The sequence below is a fragment of the Schistocerca americana genome, chromosome 6 (assembly GCF_021461395.2).
Source record: "Schistocerca americana isolate TAMUIC-IGC-003095 chromosome 6, iqSchAmer2.1, whole genome shotgun sequence".
Taxonomy (NCBI): Eukaryota; Metazoa; Arthropoda; class Insecta; order Orthoptera; family Acrididae; genus Schistocerca; species Schistocerca americana.
The window spans coordinates 493764341-493786629 of record NC_060124.1 but is presented as its reverse complement, the minus strand read 5'-3'; the positions used below and the strand labels follow the sequence as shown (position 1 = coordinate 493786629).

The following is a 22289-nucleotide window of genomic DNA, read 5'->3' as shown; positions in this document are numbered from 1 at the left end:
TTCCCTTGCCTAAATACTTACAAATAATATGTTAAACTAACAGTTGACATCAGAGCTAGTACTAAGAGATCAGTTTCGTGAAACTACCCTGACCAGGTTTGAACCAGTACAAAATATATAGCATGGTAAGCTGGAAAGCACACAAACAAACAGGCAGTCTGATTTACTGGAAGAATGCAATTAATTAGACTTCCTCTTGATGTAAGTCAGAATACAGCCCCAAATTAAGTATTCCACTGTCTAAGTTGTTCTCAAACACCAGTTTAGCAGGGACAAAGACAAAGCTTCAGGTTACATATTAGAAAAATATAATCGATGGCACTGATAGGAAATTATTGCTTTTAATAAAACTGTCTAAAGCCTACTAGAGTACAATAACAGCTTTCGACGAAGGTTGCCATGTTCCTCAATCGGAACTACGGTGCCAAGGTTTTCTAAACCTTTATAGACTGCTTTTCCTCGAAACAACCATTAAATAACACCAAAATCTAAAAAGGAAACCAAGTGATTTTTGACAGTAATGTCACATGTTACACTAGTGTGAAAATATTGGAGTAATGGTTCGGTAGCATTTGATCAAAGTACTCATGGCATAACATATTCATTCCCCATCGTTGTATGTTGTTTACTGAAATATTATGGTAATGGAGTAGCGAACAGGTCGGTAGGGCAGAGAGTGTGTTACTGTTAACAGTTCAGTGATAGCGTTGTTCTCATTAGAGTCGACAGCAAACCAACACCGACAACAGTACTTCAGATATACATGCCGACGCCGCAAGCTGAACGTAAAGAGATAGAGGAAGTACATGAGGATACAGAACGGGTAATTCAGTACGTAAAGGGAGATGAAAATCTAGTAATCGTGGCGGACTCAAATGTAGTTGTTGGGGAAGGAGTAGAAGAAAGGGCTACTGGAGGATATGGGCTTGCTAGTACGAATGAGATAGGAGAAAAATTTGTTGAGTTTGGCAGTAAATTCATCTGGTAATATAGAATACTCTGTTCAAGAATTACAAGAGGAGGAGGAGTACGTGGAAAAGGCAGGGAGGTATAGAAAGATTTCAGTTAGATTACATCACGGTCGGGCAGATATTCCGAAATCAGATACTGGATTGTAAGGCGTACCCAGGGGCACATATAGACTCAGACCACAATTTATTAGTGATGAAGAGTAGGGTGAAATTTGAGACTAGTCTGGAAGATCAATACCAAAAGAAGTGGAACACGGAATACTAAAGAATAAAGAAATACGCTTGAAGTGCACTAAGGCCATAGATACGGCGATAAGAAATAACTCAGCACGCAGCTCAATTTAAGAGGTACGAACATCTCTGGAAAGGGTTATCACAGAAATTTGAAAGAAAAACATCTGTACGAAGAAGGTAACTGCAAAGTTCCAAATTAACAATATAAGTGTAGATCAGATGTGACTTGAATTCAAATAAATAGTATCGGCAGTAATTGAGAGATTTATGCCAAATAAATTAACAAACAACGGAGCCGATCCTCCTTGGTACACAAAAATGGTCAGAACACTGTTGCAGAAACAACAAAGCAAACATGACAAATTTAAACAGACACAAAATCACCAAGATTGGCGATCTTTTACGGAAGCTCGAAATTTAGCGCAGACTTCAATGCGAGATGATTATAACAGTTTCCACAACGAAACGTTGTCTCGAAACATGGCAGAAAATCCAAAGAGATTCTGGTCATATGTGAAGTATGCTAGTGGCAAGACACAATCAATGCCTTCTCTGCGCAATAGCAATGGAGATACTATCGAAAACAGTGCTGCCAAAGCAGAGTTACTAAACACAGCCTTCCGAAATCCTTCACAAAAGAAGATGAGGTAAATATTCCAGAATTCGAATCAAGAAAAGCTGCCAACGTGATTAACGTAGAAGTAAATATCCTCGGAGGGTGAAGCAACTTAAATCACTTAATAAAAGCAAGTCTTCTTGTCCAAACAGTATACCAATTAGGTTCCTTTCAGAGTGCGCTGATGCAATAGCTCCATACTTAACAATCATATACAACCATTCGGTCGGCGAATGATCCATGCCCAAAGATTGGAAAGTTGCACAGGTCACACCAGTATTCAAGAATGGTAGTAGTAGTAATCCACTAAATTACAGGTCCATATTGTTAACGTCGATATGCAGAAGGATTTTAGATGATCTACAGGGTGTCCCATTTATCTTGACCATTCTAAATAACTGTTTGTGCAGATGCAAATTACAAAATGTTTCAAGCAAATGTTCTTTAGCCATCTGGGTGACATCAATCAGCATGATTGCCTTCGTTGTAGATTTGTTTTTTTTACAAAGATATGAACAGCGGTATGACTTTTTTAAATGGCACCCTGTATTTTTTATTCGGTGATTTGTTTCCTCTCCTGAAGACCTATTCAAAAATGTATCGCAGTGTACCATTCACTGAAACGCAACGTTATTAATTACATAACTCAACAGTGACGTTGACGCTCCCAGAGCCTAGGGCAGGTACTCGGGGTAATGGAACACATCCACGTGCTGACTTTGACAGAGAACAAATGTAAACATAAGCAGAATGCACACCCGTCATTCCGTCAACCTTCGTCAGTTGGAAATTTGTATGAATAGAATGTACACAAACGAAGGGGAGGTAGAAATGCTACTCATCTATGGGGAGTGTAAGTTAACAGAACGGTAATCGCAATACTGTTTTCTTATGTACGGAAACATTTAGTACAATTGTTTAGTCCCTTATATACTGTTGTGTACAGTAGGCATACAGTAAAGGCTGTCCTTCCTTCAATCTGCATCAACATAACGTTTGAAACTTCCTGGCAGATTAAAACTGTGTGCCCGACCGAGACTCGAACTCGGGACCTTTGCCTTTTGCGGGCAAGTGCTCTAACATTTTTTTTTTTTTAATCGCATTTTGTTCGTTATTGTTCGTTGCATCTGCTCGGCGCGGACGTCGTGAGACATCGATTTATGTTCGTTGTTGATCGATTGACTCAGTTTTTTTATTACAGAGAGCACGTAACCCTCTGACCGAGCACGCTGAGCTACCGTGCCGGCAAACCATCTGAGCTACCGAAGCACGACTCACGCCCGGTACTCACAGCTTTACTTCTGCCAGTATCTCTTCTCCTACCTTCCAAACTTTACAGAAGCTCTCCTGCGAACCTTGCAGAACTAGCACTCCTGAAAGAAAGGATATTGCGGAGACATGGCTTAGCCACAGCCTGGGGGATGTTTCCAGAATGAGATTTTCACTCTGCAGCGGAGTGTGCGCTGATATGAAACTTCCTGGCATATTAAAACTGTGTGCCCGACCGAGACTCGAACTCGGGACCTTTTCCTTTCGCGGGCAAGTGTTCTACCATGTGAGCTACCGAAGCACGACTCACGCCCGGTACTCACAGATTACTTCTGACAGCATCTCATTCTGGAAATATCCCCCAGGCTGTGGCTAAGCCATGTCTCCGCAATATCCTTTCTTTCAGGAGTGCTAGTTCTGTATGGTTCGCAGGAGAGCTTCTGTATAGTTTGATAGGTAGGAGACGAGATACTGGCAGAAGTAAAGCTGTGAGTACCTGGCGTGAGTCGTGCTTCGGTAGCTCAGATGGTAGAGCACTTGCCCGCGAAAGGCAAAGGTCCCGAGTTCGAGTCTCGGTCGGGCACACATTTTTAATCTGCCAGGAAGTTTCGTATCAGCGCACACTACGATGCAGAGTGAAAAATCTCATTCTGGGAACATAACGTTTCTTTTAATGCTGTTGTAGATAGGCGAAAAGCTACGCAAGCAGCGGAACCGTACAGAGAGGGATATCCTGACAAGAACCCACCTTCTCGACGGATGTTTTCTCGTCTTGTTGCGACGCTTCAGGAAACGGGAAGTTTCGACCCATGACAACGCAACCGTCGTTGCACTCGCACAGACGAAGCTGCCGAAGTTACCGTTCTGGCTTCCGTTGCTATGAATCCACATGTGAGCACACGACAGCTTGAACACGAGACTGGCATTCCTTAAACCAGTGTACATCGTATTCTTACACGTCACCGATTCCATCTTTACCATGTACAACTGCATCAAGAATTGCATGGGAATGATTTTCAGAATCGAACTGTACAGTGGGCGCTGCAGCAAATCCTGGCAAACCCGAACTTCTTCTCCAATGTTCTATTTACCGATAAATGTTCCTTCTGAAACAAAGGACAGGTAAATACAAGGAACACGCATTCTTAATGCAGCGACAACCCACGATGGCTTAGACAGGTGGAACAGCAGCGTCAATGGAGAGTTAACGTCTGGTGTGTGTTGCTTGGTACTACAATTATTTGCCCTTGTTTCATCAATGGTAGTCTAAACGGTACAGTGTATGCCATCTTCCTCAGACGGATTCTTCCTCCTCTCCTGGATGAACTGCCGCTTAGAACCAGAATGCTTATGCGGTATCAACACGATGGATGTCCAGCACGTAATGCCTTGCGTGCACGTCGTGTTCTGAACCAAAGGTATCGTGGCATATGGATTGGTCGAGGATGGACAGTTAGTTACTTGGCCTGCTAGGTCTCCTGATTTAAATCCTCTGGACTTTTTTCTTTGGGGATGCATTAAAGACGTTGTCTATCGCGATATCCCAACAACTCCAGAGGACATGCAGGAACGTATCGTGCTTGCTTGTAATTCTCTTCAGCAGGCAACACTGGAAGCAGTAAATAATTCTTTCATTCAACGAGTGCACCAGTGTATCGGTGTCCAGGGTCCCCACTTTGAGCACCTTTGTATGTTCTACTCCTGCGCAATGGTACAGGAGAGTCAAAGTCAATTTTGTGTTATGTTTTTACATGGTTTCCATTTTTTTCTGACAACTCCAGCAAATGGACGAGTTTGTGATCCTGAGCTCAAAGTCAGTGTTGTGTTATGTAATTAATAACGTTGTGTTTCAGTAAATGGTACACTGTGATACATTTTTGAATAGGTCTTTAGGAGAGAAAATGAATTACCGAATAAAAAATACAGGGTGCCATTTAAAAAAGTCATAAAGCTGTTCATATCTTTGTACAAAAAACAAAGCCACAACGATGGCAATCATGCTGGCAGAAGTAAAGCTGTGAGTACCGGGCGTGAGTCGTGCTTCGGTAGCTCAGTTGGTAGAGCAATTGCCCGCGAAAGGCAAAGGTCCCGAGTTCGAGTCTCGGTCGGGCACACAGTTTTAATCTGCCAGGAAGTTTCATATCAGCGCACACTCCGCTGCAGAGTGAAAATCTCATTCTATGCTGATTGATGTTAACCTGATGGTTAAAGAACATTTGCTTGAAACATTTTCTAATTTGTATCTGGACAAAGAGTTATTTAGGGTGGTCAAGATAAATGGGACACCATCTATAGTGTTCGAACATTGTGAATTACCTCGAAGAAAATCGTCGATTGACACACAGTCAAATGGATTTAGAAAACACCGTCCTTGAGAAACACAACTCGCTATTTACTCGCATGAAGTGTTGACCGCTATTGACAAGGGATTTCAAATTGATTCCGTATTTCTGGATTTCCGGAAGTCTTTTGACAACGTACCACACAAGCAGCCTGTAGTGAAATTACATGCTTATGGAATATCGTCTCAGTTATGTGACTAGATTTGTGATTTCCTGTTAGAAAGGTCATTGTTCGTCATAAGTGACGGAAAGTCATCGAGTAAAACTGAAGTGATTTCTGGCGTTCTCCACGGAAGTGCTATAGGCCAATTGCTGTACCTTATCTATATAAATGGTTTGTGAGACAATCTAAGTCTCCGTCTTGGATTGTTTGCAGATGACGCTGTCGCTTATCGACTAATAAAGTCATCAGAAGATGGAAACAAACTGCAAAACTATTTAGAAAAGAGATCTATATGGTGCGAAAATTGGTAATTAACCCAAAATAACGAAAAGTGTGACGTCATCCACATGAGTGCTAAAAGTAATCGATTACACAATAAATCAGTCAAATCTATAGGCCATAAAATCAACTAAATACCTTGGAATTACAATTACGAACAACTTACATTGAAAGGAACACATAAAAAATGTTGTGGGGGAGGATAACCAAAGACTGTGTTATACTGGCAGAACATTTAGAAAATGTAACAGATCTACTAAGGAGACTGCCTACACTACGCTTATCCGTCCTCTTTTAGAATACTGCTTCGACGTGTGGGATCCTTACCAGATAGAATTGACGGAGTACATCAAAAAAGTTCAAAGAAGGGCAGCACGTTTTGTATTATCACGAAATAGGGGAGAGAGTGTCATTGAAATACTACAGAATTTGGAGTTGACATCTTTAAAACAAAGGCGTTTATCGTTGCTCCGGAATCTTCTCACGAAATTTCGATCACCAACTTTCTCCTCCGAATACGAAAATATTTTGTTGACACCGACCTACGTAGGGAGAAACGATCACCATGATAAAATAAGGGAAATCAGAGCTCGTACAGAAAGATATAGGAGTTCCTTCCTTCCGCGCGCTAAACGGGATTGGAATAATAGGGAATTGTGAAGGTCGTTCGATGAACCCATCTGCCAGGCACTTAAATATGATTTGCAGACTATCCATGTGGATTTAGATGTAGAAAACATGGGTAACAGAAGGAATACTCCAGTGATCGACGAATGAAGTAAGCGCAAAAATGTTCAAAGAAAATCAGGAACACCGAGATACAAGTCACTTACAAATAAACGAAAGCGGGAGTGCAGGGGCGCTAAGGCGAAATAGCTGAATGAAAAATGTGAACAAACTGAAAAAGAAATGATTATCTGAAAGACTGACTCAAGCTGTTCAAAAGTCAAAACAACTTCCTTGATATTAAAACATGACCAGTAACAATAAGAGTGCAATGGGCATTCCAGTGTTAAATGCAGAGGAGTGAGCGGATAGGTGGAAAAAGTACATTCAAGGCCTCTATGAGGGGAAGATTTGTCTGGTACGATAGAAGAAGAAACAGTAGCGAATATAGAAGAGGTAAGGGATCCAGTACTACAATGAGAATTTAAAAGAGCTTTGGAAGACTTAAGATCAAATAAATCAGAAAGGTTAGATAATATTCCACCAGAATTTCTAAAGTCATTGAGATAAGTGGCAACAAAACGACTATTCACGTTGATGTGTAGAATGTATGAATCTGGCGATATATCGATTGATTTACGGAAGAACATCCTCCACACAATTCCGAAGATAGCAAGAGCCTGCAAGTGCGAGAATTATTGGACAAACTGCTTAACACCTCGTGGATTCAAGTTGCTGACAAGAATAATATACAGAAAAATGGAAAGAAAAAACAAGGATGTGTTAGATGACGATCAGTTTGGTTTTAGGAAAGGTAAGGTCAACAAAGAGGTAGTTCAAACGCTGCGGTTGATAATGGAAGCAAGACAAAAGAAAAGTCAGGATAAGTTCATAGGATTTTTCGATCTGGAAAGAGCGTTCGAAAGTATCAAATGGGCAAGATGTTCGAAATTCAGAGGAAAATAGAGATAAGATATTGGGAGGTGCGGGTAACATACAACACGTACTACAGCCAAGAAGGAATAGTAAGAGTGGAAGACCAAGAACGAAACGCTCGGATTATAAAGGGTGAAATGCAGCGATGTAGTCTTCCGCCACTACTTTTCAATCTACACATCGAAGAAGCAATGATGGGAATCAAAGAAAGGTTCAAGAGCGGAACTGAAATTGAAGGTGAAAGGATGTCAGTGATAAGATTCGCTGATGACAGTGCTGTCCTGAGTGAAAGTGAAGAAGAATTCCGGGATCCGGTGAACGAAATGAACAGTGTAATGAGATAGTACGTGGAGTGAGAGTAAATCTAAGGCAGACAAAAGGAATGAGAAATAGTGGAAATGAGAACAGCGGGAAACTTAACGTCGATATTGATGGTTACGAAGTTGACGCAGTTAACGGATCTGTTATCTAGCCTAGCAAAATAACCCATAACGAACAGAGGAAGAAGTACATCAAAAACAGACTAACACGGGCAAAAAGGGCATTCCCCGCCAAGAAAGTCCACTTAATTTGAGGAAGAAATTTCTGAAAATGTATGTTTAGAGTACAGCATTGTACAGTAGTGAAACATGGAGTGTGTGAAAACCGGAACAGAAGAGAAACCAGGCATTTCAGATGTGGTGCTACAGACCAATGTTGAAAATTAGTTGGGCTGATAAGGTAACGAATGAGGAGATTCTCTACAGAGCCGGGGAGGAAGCCGGCCGCGGTGGCCGTGCGGCTTTAGGCGCTGCAGTCTGGAACCGCGGGACTGCTACGGTCGCAGGTTCGAATCCTGCCTCGGGCATGGATGTGTGTGATGTCCTTAGGTTAGTTGGATTTAAGTAGTTCTATGTTCTAGGGGACTGATGACCTAAGATGTTAAGTCCCATAGTGCTCAGAGCCATTTGAACCGGGGAGGAAAGGAATATATGGAAACACTGACAAGAAGAAGGGAGAGGATGATAGGACATCTTTTGAGACATCAGGGAATAACTCCTGTGGTACTAGAGGAAACTGTAGAGGTTGAAAACTATAGAGGAAGATAGAAACTGGAATACATCCAGCAAGTAATTGAGGTCGTAGGTTGCAAGTGCAATTAGTAAAATAAAATAAAATAAATATAAAAAATGAAAATGGAGACAGTTATTTGACGTTAACAGTTGGCCAAAGTAAAACTGTGGGTTGAGAGCTAATTCTTTTCCATGCCCCTGTCAAATTTTCTCTTTTCTTCTTCTTCTTCTTTTTCTTGTGGCTTTGTCATATATCAAAACGGGGTGGCATGGCTACCGTTGAATTTGTCATCGTTAGTTTGAAGGCGCGGCTGTAAACCCCCCCTGTTGCCACCCCGTTACCCCTTGGTAACTGTCTGTGAGTAGTGTAATCCATGGGAAAGAGTCAAATGTTTTGTAAATGTTTTTGAACCCTGTAACAGATGTGACTTGGGTACCAGCCCAGAATTCACCTATATGGATGTGGGAAACAGCTAGGCTAGCTGGCAGATCTGCCCTCGTCTTTCATCTACATGTAAACCTACACACGTACTATGCAAGTCACTGTACAGTATGTCTTACCACGTCGCCCAACATTTTCCTCGTGACATCTATCACATTCACGCGTTTTCTGCGGGAAACCGTGACGAAACCTGATGGTATTTCTTGGATCTTCTTTAATTCTTCTCTTAATACCATCTGGTAAAGTGTCCAGGATGGCGAACAGTAATCGACATTTGGCCGATTTATCTGTTGCGTGAGACCACTAGAGAAGCAGGTGGTCTAATCATGCATTACCCTCTTCCTACAATAGCATCTAAAATACGTTGACATCTAACTCTCTAATGGCTCCACACATATCTCTGTCCACATTAGAACCGCTAGCCACTAACAGTAACAACATTTCAACAGCTGCCATCCCTTCCACATCCAAAAATCCTTCCCGTACAACCTGGCCACCAACAAATGATGTATCCACAGTAATGAGAACTCTGTTGCCTAATATGCTGTAGGCCTCACAAGGGCCTTCACAAATGGCCACAGCGCCAACCTGTTGCCATGGGTATCACATCCCTGTAGCAGACCGAGAAGCATTCCTGCCCAATCCAGTCACCCAACACTTCCTACTCCAATCTTACCACAGGCTTATGCTACTCCATCAGAGCCTGGTTCAGATGTGAAAGCAACCATGTCATATACCAACTCTGCTGCAAACACTGCACAGCCTTTTATGCTGCTATGGCTACCAACCAGCTGTCCTCCATGATAAATGGCCACCACCAAACTGTTGTCAAGAACAAAGTTGACCACCCAGTGGCACAAGATGCAGCTGAATGCAACATACTCAATTTCAATTGCTACTTTACAATTCAGGCCACCTGGAAATTTCTCCCCAACAGCTTCTCTGAACTATATAGGTGGGAGTGATCTTTGCAACACATCCTCCACCCCCCACAATCGCCCTGGCCTCAGTATCAGGTAAACAACAGACCCTGCATCCTACACACAACAGTTTCCCCCTACCTTCATACTGTCATACCATCCAAATTCATGTCTCCACATCACCTCCAGTATGTGCCATTTACAACCAGCTGTTAGAATCGTGCCAACCCATGTACCTTTCAACTTCCCCTCTCGCATTCCTAACCACAACCTGGCCTCCTCCCTCCAAACAACAAGCTGCCCACCTCCATTCCCTCTCCCTTCCACCCGACTCCTTCTCCTCGATCCACCTCACCAAACACTACCCCCATCACAACCAGTCCACCTGCTGCAAAGGAGCATTGGAAGTATCAGTCCAGCGGCACCATGTAGGGGCATAGGCGTGTGTCTGTATGTGAGTGTGCATGTATTTTATTTTGCTGTAGCTCGTCAAAGGGTAAAATCCGAATGGAACGTTTTCTTTCTCTTGTGTGTGCCAATCGACAAGTCAACACTTCTGCTTTTTCATCAGTGTATCAGTGTTCTCCTTTAATCAAAAATGGTTCAAATGGCTCTGAGCACTATGGGACTTAACATCTGAGATCATCAGTCCCCTAGAATTTAGAACTACTTAAACCTAACTAACCTAAGGACACCACGCACATCCATGCTCGAGGCAGGATTCGAACCTGCGACCGTAGCGGTCGCGCGGTTCCAGACTGTAGCGCCTAGAACCGCTCGGCCACACCGGCCGGACTCTCCTTTAATCCCAAAGTATTTACATAAGTAATGTTTTAAAAGAAATATGTATCTTTTGTGATACAAACACCACTGACGATGAGCAACACTTGAAATTAGCCAGTAATTCGAACTACTACCACCTAAGATCTTATGTAAAAAAATTAATTATTAATATGACACAGTTAGAATTTCTGCAAGCTGCAAAGCACTTGTACAAGATTTTCTCATTCTGTATAGGAGTTAAATTTTACAAAACATTTATTCGGCCACTGGGAGGCGAAAACTTTTTCTGTAGATTATAGGGTAACTTTGTGACAGCACACATATCTGTGGAAACGAGTATCAAAACCGGATTGTAGAAAACAAATCTCATTATTGAAATCAGGCCTGTGAATGGTTTATGAGAAAAGAAAAGATCTGTTTTGTATTACAACTTTGTTTCTAAATATGGCGTATAGTTTTTCAGAATATTGTATTAAATATGCCATGGTTTTTCTTCCTCATACCACTGAACTCGTACGTAAGTGTGTAACAGTTTGAATAAATTATCTTGCTTGTAGGATATCGTGTTGAATGTAAGAGTTGTGGCATGGTTTTTGCGCACACTGTTCCACTGAACAGATAAGTAAATATGTGGGTAATGGTTTTGTTTAATTACCATGTTTAATGAAGTTAAGTACCTTCTTTTGTATTGGGCCTATAATTATTTGGATTTTAAGGAAAGTAGAAAGGTAAATGTCATCAAATTGGATAACTTTGTGGCAAATTTTTTTCTGTGTACTGATAAAACAAAACTCATAAAATGGTTCAAATGGCTCTGAGCACTATGGAACTTAACATCTGAGGCCATCAGTCCCCTAGAATTTAAAACTACTTGAACGTAACTAACCTAAGGACATCACACACAACCATGCACGAGGAAGGATTCAAACCTGCGACCGTATCAGTCGCGCGGTTCCGGAACTGAAGCGCCTAGAACCGCTCGTCCACAACGGTCGGCCAAAACTCATACAACTGAGCATATTTATAATAATGTTATTAGTGTATATCTTAAAGAAAAAGCAGTAGCATGGGGATAACTACTTGTGCAGGTTATTTTAGCCTGTGTGAACACCATATGTCCACGAGTTGTAACTGACACCATCCTCCAGCAAGAAGCCTGAGGTGTGGGAGCAAATGTGTCGTGGGTGAATGCATTCCGCAACTGGCAGCTCACCAGATGTACGCAATAAATGTATACGCCCACCAGTCGCATACTGACATAGCCTACTTTCATCAACGAAGACAACAGAGCGCCATTCCATTCTCCAGTCGACGTTTTCAAGACACCAATGTAACTGTGCTTTCTGATGTCGTGGTGTCAATGGTAGCTTGGCCAGAGGCACACGTGATCTTAGTGCAGCTGCAAGAGGGAGGTTTCCAAACGTCGCTGGTGACGCAGCAGGAGCAACATGTGCCCGGTTTTCGTCCTCCGATGATGTTCTGTCGACCACCGCTGCTCGCAAAATGCGCATAACGTGAATCGCATTTTTACTACGTGGATGTCCCGAACATGGTCTTTAGGAGTGGGAGTGTTCTACAGACCACTGCTGAAAGCAACGACGCGCGACTGATATACTGCGCCCAATGTGTGCAGCAATCCGTTGAGACGTCCAACCAGCTTACCACAGGAGCACAAAGCTAGCTCTTTCAAATGACATAAGGGGGGCAGGACATCAAGAATTTAAAAAAAAAATCGATTTTTCAAAAATATGGCTTCCTGAATAGTTTTATGTATAAAAATATATATTTGCGAGATTATAAGGCACGTTCTTTGGTCTTAAGTGTACCAAGACGCAGCGCCAAAACCCTTTGCACAGCTTTCTTCTGTCATACGTAAGTGTATTTCGCTTTGCTCGAGGTTCAAAATTGTGCTCCATATGGAGATGAGACTATTGTGCAAAAGTTAGAATGTCTGGGAGATGTAAAGAAAAGACTTGTCACTAGGCTTAGAAGGCTGAGACAAGATATGTCAGGAAAAAAATTATCTGTTGGGAAGGGAATAAAAGGGTTAGGGCAACTGACGGACGCAGAATTGACAAGCTACAGACATTTAATGGCTTGGCAATAAGGAAGACGGGGGACCTGCAAAATATGAAGCAAGCAGTTTGGACCCTACTTCCACAAAATGTCCACAGACAATAACCCTATCCACAACTTGTGTCCAAAAGGAAGTGAACCGTGGTGTGGCTACCAAAGGTCAATTGCTGGCGGTGAAGAATATCATCACAGGAATTCTCTACCAACTGCTGTAATGGAAGCCATCAGACCTATATTCAGAGAGCTTGCAAATGAAAACCTATCGAAGAAATGTCTTCATGGCGGCACCCAAAACCCAAATGAAATTTTTAATCAATGTGTATGGGAAAGATTGCCAAAAATCATTTTTGTAGGAAGAAATGCACTTGCTATTGGTGTTTACGATGCAGTCTCATGTTTTAATGATTGTGTGCAAAGCAGGAAATATGTTTTAGAGAAAATGGAAATTAATCCCGGAGTGAACTGCATCAAAGCTTTGAATGCGATAGACGGATAGCGCGTAATTAAAGCAGATAAATCATTTTTGGAGGTGATAAAATCAAGAAGAGTGCATCATAGGAATGTGAATAGGAAGAAAACTGATTTATAAAATGAAAAAGAACTAGCTTATGGTTCTTGACAGTTCTAAAAGAATGCCAAATTCAAGCAGAAACTTTAACGGCCGTTCTCCACAAAACACAAATTTCTATACTTACGTACATGTAACATCGAAAATAAATATCGTATTATTTTTAAACTGGTATACTTATTAAACACAGACTCCTTAATGCAAAACTCTAGAATTTTCCAAATCTATTAAAAACTACGGTAAAAATTGAGTTAATTACCTGTAAAATTTAAATTTTTTCTAAACATGAAGTTTAAAATTTAACAGCTCATTCATTTTTTCATAAATTCAATAAATTCTACAGTTTCATACACCTGTAAATATGGTTGTATGCTCTGCAAAATTTATCAAAGCATCTCTCTTACTTATGAAGAAGAGTGTTCCTATAGCAACAAATATAGCCAATAGTAAGTGAAAAAATTATGAAGTTTCACACGTAAAAAAATCAGTTTGTTATGTTTTTGAACTTCCACTTCTATTATTGTGAATCCTGAGACCTTCCTGGTCATGCTGACGAAGTTTTATGCATTTATTTATAAAAGTATAAACAGTGGAAATTAAAATGTCTTGTGGTGTCTCTCCTGCTCCAACTCGGCCGGTTTGACGTCGTACCCGCTTAAGTTGTTACAAACGGTTACGTACCCGTCGGAGTGGCATCGTTATACACTAGACTGGATGCTGCAGACACTGTTCACCTCTAAGCTCATCACAGTTACTGCCTGCAGAGTCGAAACAGCAGGTGCACAGACAGGCCTCTTGAGGATCATCTGATCACAGATGACTGCGACAAACAAATCGCTAACGCTACAACCCCTCAGTATTTACATACTATGCCACTCGATAGAGTCCTTGAGTGCATTACATTTTCTTTACGGCAGTGTATGGCTTTATTTACAACACCGTTTCGGCTACTACCATCGCCAGATCAAAACCTAGAAATAGTAAACCGCTCAGTAACAAAGTAAATAAAAATTACTCCGCTTTAATCACAAAAAAGAAATAACTGATAATACGGACACGTTCTTAGACATTTAAGGAATAGTTAATTTGGTTACGGAGGGGATTTTGTGTGTGTATGAGGAGGAGGGGGGGGGGGGGGTTGAGAGTCGGGTAAAATTGGAGATGGTTCAAATGGCTCTGAGCACTATGGGACTTAACATCTGAGGTCATCAGTCCCCTAGAACTTAGAACTACTTAAACCTAACTAACCTACGGACATCACACACATCCATGCCCGAGGCAGGATTCGAACCTGCGACAGTAGCGGTCGCGTGGTTCCAGACTGATAAAATTGGAGAGGGGAGCCAAAGTTTGACTACACGATGTGAGTTCGAATGGGTATAAGTTGGAGCTGTTATGGAGAGTCACGCAAGATAAATAAAGAAGAAGAGCTGAATCAAATAAGTGTCCGTACTGAAGTGAAGAACAGCAACGTTATGTGAATTTGGCAGTTATCTGCATTATGAAGTGCTTTTGGTACTTGCTATTGTCGTGTTATTACGATATCGTTTTATCGTGACATAGTAACGTTTATTCCCAGTAGTAACATTTCATAACTGCCACGAGCGTGTAAGGATTGTAGAGGGGCACGCGAATGGTCGGCTTCGGTTATTGGACAGAATTTTAGGTAATTTTGGAAATTGGTGGTAAGTTCTATGGAACCAAACTGCTGAGGTCATCGGTCCATAAGCTTACACACTACTTAAACTAACTTACGCTAAGGACAATACACACACCCATGCCCAGGGGAGGACTCGAACCTCCGACGGGGGTGCTGTGCGAACTGTGACAAGGCGCCCCAGACCGCGTGGCTGGGAAAGTTTGGTTCACCTGCAAAGGAGACCGAATGTAGCACACTAGTGCGACATATTCTTAGTGTACTGGTAGAGTGTTTGGGATCCTCACCATCTCGGACTAAAGGTAGACTTTGAAGCAACACAGCAACAGGCTGCTATATTTCTTACCGGTGGGTTCGAAAAACGCGCAAGTGATACGGAGATGCTTCGGAGACTCAAATGGGGATCCCTGGAGGAAAGGCAACGTTCTTTCCGAGAAACACTGCTGAGAAAATTTAGTGAACCGGCATTTGAAGCTGACTCCACAACGATTCTGCTGCCCTCGACGTATATTTAGCTTAAGGACACGAAGGTAAGATACGAGATATCAGGGCTCATACAGAGGCATATAGAAAGTCAATCTTCTCTTTCACTTTTTGCCAGAGTAACAGGAAGGGAAACGACTAATAGTGGTACACGGTAATCTCCGCCATGCGACATACCGTGGTTTGGAGAGTGTGTATTTAGATGCAGAAGTAGATTACAAGAAGTATGTGATAAACCAAGGTGCTCAATGAGCCAGTGGAATGCTAGAAACTTCGACAGATGATACGAAAGTTCACAAAAGTTTCAGATTTAAACAAATCACAGTACTGAGAGAATTAACTTGCCTGAGACTGCAAGCAAATGATCTTAACTATTGTTTTAACATGATCAGTTTACGGGATTTCAGCCTCATCTTCGTATGTACCTGTCCACAGTAAGGAATTACAATAAGCCTGTGCATACATAAAACAACTGCGTTACTTATTTATTATGTGTTAGAGACTTTCTTTATCCCTTCCGTTCTTGAAACTGATTAGTTACCTCATGTCCAAGTCAGAGGTGTACAAAATATTAAAGTTCGATATACTCATACGTAAGAAATATTTATACAATGGTACTGTCCAATTTACGCATGTTGAGTATCATCTAAAACTGTCAGAAACTACTTGATGTCTTAAATTAACGAACGTATAGAATGACAGCGTGTGTATCGCACTCCAGTGTCGTTGCGAATTTCTGCGCCAGAAAAATGTCAAAACATTTTGATTAAAGAAGGTAACATCTTATTCTAAAAGGCACAGTTTTTAACACATAGCCAATAAATTTTATTTAATAAAATTGCAGCCAAACAGCAATATACAGTTACTTTGCTTTACACTTCCCATTTACATTTACATTTCTGCATATTCATTTATAGATTTCACTCCTTTACTGCACATTTCTATGTGATATCATTCACAGTCTTCGTTACACGTTGCACACACACATGTTGTGGTTGGGTCGTGATAAGTTTTGATTTTGCAAATTAGATGATGAAAGCCGTGAATATGGTTCAAATGGCTCCGAGCACTATGGGACTTAACTTCTGAGGTCATCAGTCCCCTAGAACTTAGAACTACTTAATCCTAACTAACCTAAGGACACCACGCACATCCATGCCCGAGGCAGGATACGAAACTGCGCCCGTAGCGGTCACGTGGTTCCAGACTGAAGCGCCTAGAACCGCACGAGTTTACCGGCCGGCCTGCTGTCCATGAGCGGCTGGTCATTGCTTCGGTGCCATAGAACTCCGGCCATACTTTTTCTCACTTATCCTCCGTGATCTTCAGTTGATTTCCGGAAGCCTTGTAGCCAATCAGTAATCAAATTTAGATCAAATTCTTGTCGTGTCTTCTGTTGGATCGAACTGTCATCTGCACACAATGTTTCCGCGATCCCCCTGGTCGCCATCATCAGGTGCGAAAAGCTAACCTGCTCACGCTGATAACTAATTCAAACAGTGACCGACGGTACCTTTACATGAAGCGACAAAATGAAAGCGAATGCGCAATGGCTTAATCATTGCTGCTGCCAAATAGTGCAAGAAAAATTGCAGCGCCTCCAGTGGCGAATACTGTCGAAAAGTGATATATCGTTAAAGATTATTACTCATAGCCAGCCGATTGAGATGCCGTTGTTTCTTCATATCTTAGCTTTTCTCAGCTGGAGCTGGCGGCCAGGTGAACCACGGATTGAGATGCCGTTGTTTCTTCATTGTTGTTGTTGTGGTCTTCAGTCCTGAGACTGGTTTGATGCAGCTCTCCATGCTACTCTAACCTGTAGAAGCTCCTTCATCTCCCAGTACCTACTGCAACCTACATCCTTTTCAATCTGCTTAGTGTATTCAACTCTTGGTCTCCCTCTACGATTTTTACCCTCCACGCTGCCCTCCAATACTAAATTGGTGATCCCTTGACGCCTCAGAACATGTCCTACCAACCGATTCCTTCTTCTAGTCAAGTTGTGCCACAAACTTCTCTTCTCCCCAATCCTATTCAATACCTCCTCATTAGTTATATGATCTACCCATATAATCTTCAGCATTCTCCTGTAGCACCACATTTCGAAAGCTTCTATTCTCTTCTTGTCCAAACTAGTTATCGTCCATGTTTCACTTCCATACATGACTACACTCCATACAAATACTTTCAGAAACGACTTCCTAACACTGAAATCTATACTAGATGTTAACAAATTTCTCTTCTTCAGAAACGCTTGCCTTTCCATTGCCAGTCTACATTTTATATCCTCTCTACTTCGACCATCGTCAGTTATTTTGCTCCCCCAATAGCAAAACACCTTTACTACTTTAAGTGTCTCATTTTCTAATCTGATACCCTCAGCATCACCCGACTTAATTCGACTACATTCCATTATCTTCGTTTTGCTTTTGTTAATGTTCATCTTATACCCTCCTTTCAAGACACTATCCATTCCGTTCAACTGCTCTTCTAAGTCCTTTGCTGTCTTGACAGAATTACAATGTGATCGGAGAACCTCAAAGTTTTTATTTCTTCTCCATGGATTCTAATACCTACTCCGAATTTTTCTTTTTTTTCCTTCAATGCTTGCTCAATATACAGACTGAATAACATCGGGGAGAGGCTACAACCCTGTCGTACTGCCTTCCAAACCACTGCTTCCCTTTCATACCCCTGGACTCTTATTACTGCCATCTGGTTTCTGTACAAATTGTAAATAGCCTTTCGCTTCCTGTATTTTACCCCTGCCACCTTCAGAATTTGAAAGAGAGTATTCCAGTCAACATTGCCAACAGCTTTCTCTAAGTCTACAAATGCTATAAATGTAATTGTGCCTTTCCTTAATCTAGCTTCTAAGATAAGTCGTAGGGTCAGTATTGCCTCACGTTTTCCTATATTTCTACGGAATCCAAACTGATCTTCCCCGAGGTTGGCTTCTACCAGTTTTTCCATTCGTCTGTAACGAATTCGCATTAGGATTTTGCATCCATGAGTTATTAAACTGATTGTTGGGTAATTTTCACATCTGTCAGCACCTGCTTTCTTTGGGATTGGAATTATTATATTCTTCTTGAAGTCTGAGGGTATTTCGCATGTCTCATACATCTTGCTCACCAGATGGTAGTGTTTTGGCAGGACTGGCTCTTCCAAGGCCGTCACTAGTTCTAAGGGAATGTTGTCTACTCCCGGGACCTTGTTTCGACTCAGGTCTTTCAGTGCTCTGTCAAACTCTTCTTCATATCTTAGCTTTTCTCAGCTGGAGATGGCGGCCATGTGAACCACGGAAAGATTGTGCGCAGGTGACAGTTTGATCCGACTGAAGCTCCGACAAGAACCTGATCCGTTAATACGCCGGGAGAGTCTACATAGCCACAAGCAGTAATGAAATTGAATTACGTGTGTAGTGGGTTGTTATATTTGTGGAATGTGAACTGGTTCATGTGAAGATGAGGCTAGAGGTCTCGTAATAGATCTTGTTAAAAAAATTAAAGATAGTTTAACAACAGTCGGAGGCTAACTCATTCTTACTCTCAGTTTATCACACGATTGCGTTCTCGCTGTTCTGTCAATAACGGAAATTTTAAATATAAGTTACAGGATATTTCAACAACTTACCGATATAGCTTTTCCGAAATCAGTGAGTAGATCAACCACCTCATCCTGTCCACGCCTATCTGGGAAGATGCTTTCCAGGTCGATGTCGTAAATAGTGGCGAACACTGCGCGTACGGTACTCAGGACGAGTGGGTGGTATAGGTCCACCTCTTCTCCTTTCCTTTCTGCCAGCCGCTCGCCCAACAAGTATGCAATGTGGTTGAATTTCCCCACGAATTTCTCCAGCTCCTGTGGAGAGAGATAGCCAGCGTCAGAGATTCTAATGGAATACTGCTTTCAGGCGATTCATAGACAGTTAGAAACCAGCGGTAAAATGCTCCTATCGGAGCACAAAAAAATGCGAATATGTTCCTGTTTATTTAAAAGATTCTGACTGAAAAATGGAACACCAGATGCCTCATTCTACCTTCCTCAGCACCTTTAAAAATTTTCCCAAAAATTTCGACGTGCGAACATTTTCTCGCTTTTTTTAACATGAAACTCACTTCAAACTCCGACAAGCTACCCTAATTGTAACAAACTCACACACGTTAGTTCATCGCTTTTAAGTCGCTCATACACATCTACTCCCAGGTCCTCTATTTCACTCACTCAATCACTCCAAGTCATTGTCATTATCTCTATGTGCTTTCTCTGTCATTGTCTCTTGTGTCACACCCACAATTCCGTTCGTTCTGTCCTGCTACTGCAGTCTGCTCTCACTGTCAGTCTCGTTCTTGCTCTCTCTTACTTCTAAATCTCTTCCTTCCTCCCTACTACCGCTATCTCTTCTCACTAGCAATCTCTCCCTCTTCCTCGTTGTCATTGTCATATACTCTGTCTTTCATTATCGTTGGCTCTCACCCTCTTCCACCTTCTGTTATTCTTTATTACTGCCCCTCTCCCCCCCCCCCCCCCCCCCCCCACGCTCCCCACTAGCGCTGTCAGCTTTACTGTTTTCCTTGCACTGTTCTGTAGGTGTATCAACAATGTTACACTGTCACTGTGTTCCTCTCTTTCCCTCGCGCTACTGTTGTCTTCTTCCCTCTTTCTGTAATATAGCCGCATTCCATTATTTCCAATATTTATTACTTCTCCACTTCCTTTGCCACTGCCACTGTCTTCTTATCTCTCAGCATAAAAAAGCATAAATATGTTTGCATGCCAAATTTTTTGGAGAAGGTTTTAAAAGTCCTGAGGAAGGTAGAAAGAGGTGAAAAGAAATGTATTGGTCAGTAACATTTAGACAGTTTACCTATGTGAAACTGATATAACGCAAAACTAATTTTAACATCTCAGATCGGATTTTACGTAAAAAAAAGTATGTGCTTCAGGACTACAAACATGAGGTTAGCAGATGATAATGGAGACACTTTACAGCATACTACTTCGTGCTACGTTACTTTATAAGCTACGTTTTCGACTCACACCGGATTATAAGCGAGTATTTTACTTGTAAAATTAGGATAAATTTGAACCTCCGTGTCCCGGAAATCTGATATGAAGAAAATTTTCGAAGTTTGTAAGTGGCTGTTTACGTTTTTTTGTTGGTAACGCCACCTCTGTATGAAAATCACTGGCTGTGCTGTGTGCAGTCTGTGGCTGTTGTAATACACGCCATTGTAGTGTTAGGCAGCTGGATGCGAACAGCGCGTAGTGTTGCGCAGTTGGAGGTGAGCCGCCAGCAGTGGTGGATGTGGAGAGAGATGGCTGAGTTTTGAAATATCATGAACTGCTATAGATATTATGACTATTAAGGTAAATACATTGTTTGTTCTCTATTAAAATCTTTCATTTTGCTAACTATGCCTATCAGTAGTTTCCGTAATTGGAATCTTTTATTTAGGTGGCAGTAGTGGCGCTCGCTGTATTGCAGTAGTTCGAGTAACGAAGATTTTTGTGATGTAAGTGATTTGTGAAAGGTATAGGTTAATGTCAGTCAGGGCCATTCTTTTGTAGGGTTATTGAAAGTCAGATTGCGTTGCGCTAAAAAAAAAATATTGTGTGTCAGTTAAAACAAAGTCATGTATAAATTGTTCAAAGGGGACGTTTCATATGTCGACCCTTAGCCGAGGATACCTCACTGGAATCTTCTGATTTTTTCTTGTAGTTTGTGTAATTAGTGTAGCTTTTGTTTATTGCTAGCGCGTAATTATAGAGAGCATCTCCTTTGTAGTTGCAGTCTTTCATTGCTGTACAGTAAAACAATTGTGGCATGCATGTAGATTTGCAGCAAGTATTTCGCAGCTGCGCTTGCAATTAACTAGATATTATTTTCAGTGCTATGTTAATGTGTTCCCCTATTTTTGCTCTTCAAATTGTGTTTTTCTGTGTTGTCGTGTGAAATATTGTGACAATAATGGCGTGTGAAAAACGTAACACTAAGCTCCAAAGTAAACTGAGAAATGACAGCGAAGACGAAAGCAGTCTGTTAGCGCCACTGTGTAATGAATTAACTAATGTTCAACATAGTAACTTGGTAATTGTGCATAGGGAAATGGAGCGGGCGGCAAACAATGGCGTAGGCAGTGAAACAATTAGTGAACAGGGAAGCATTATCGATCGATCGCTCGGCAACAGCTCACCTCAGGAATCCGAAATGACAGGACACAATTTTGCAAATACTGTAGATTCAGGTTTTGCGTTCTCACCGTTTTCTCAAATAAGTCAAGACACATTTTCTGCTTGTCAAAATGTGAATGTTGCCGGTGCAAATGCACTGCCGAAAAGCGTAGAGGAACAGATTCCAGACACTAATGCATTGTTATTACAGCTAATGCAACAAATGGAACAACACCAGAGAGAAACACAGCAAAAGCTTCAAAAGTTAGACCTAATGGAACAAAATCTTCAAAAGTTAGACACAGTGGAACAAAATCTTAAAAAGTTAGACAAAATGGAACAAAATCAGAGACAAACACAGCAACAGTTAGACACAATGGAACAATACCAGAGACAAACACAGCAACAGTTAGACGCAATGGAACAAAATCTTCACACCACGCTTGAACAAACACATGAAGATTTAACTACTGAGTTACATAACATTGAATCGAAATGTCAAAAAGTCTGTAATGACGTAAAAACACAATTTTGTGAGCATTTCCAACCTATTTTTTCGCGGCATGAAAATGCATTACAGAATCATGAAGCAGCCATAAAAGAACTGCAAGCTATTGTTCATGAAAATCATGAGAGCTTGCAAGCTAAAATTGAC

At 41.5% G+C, this 22289-nt stretch overlaps 1 protein-coding gene and 1 non-coding gene across 2 annotated transcripts in view; one reads left to right on the top strand and one right to left on the bottom strand.

Annotated features, from left to right (window-relative positions):
* The window catches only part of LOC124620244 (cytochrome P450 4C1-like), a 144240-nt gene that overhangs the window by 59949 nt on the left and 62002 nt on the right, over nucleotides 1-22289 (bottom strand). Inside the window, exon 3 of the mRNA XM_047146911.1 lies at nucleotides 19094-19321. Coding sequence (XP_047002867.1) covers nucleotides 19094-19321 — 228 coding nt within the window. The remainder of the gene's footprint in view (nucleotides 1-19093; nucleotides 19322-22289) is intronic.
* Trnas-cga lies at nucleotides 5129-5203 on the top strand. The gene has a single exon. It is a non-coding gene; the product is annotated as a tRNA-Ser (tRNA).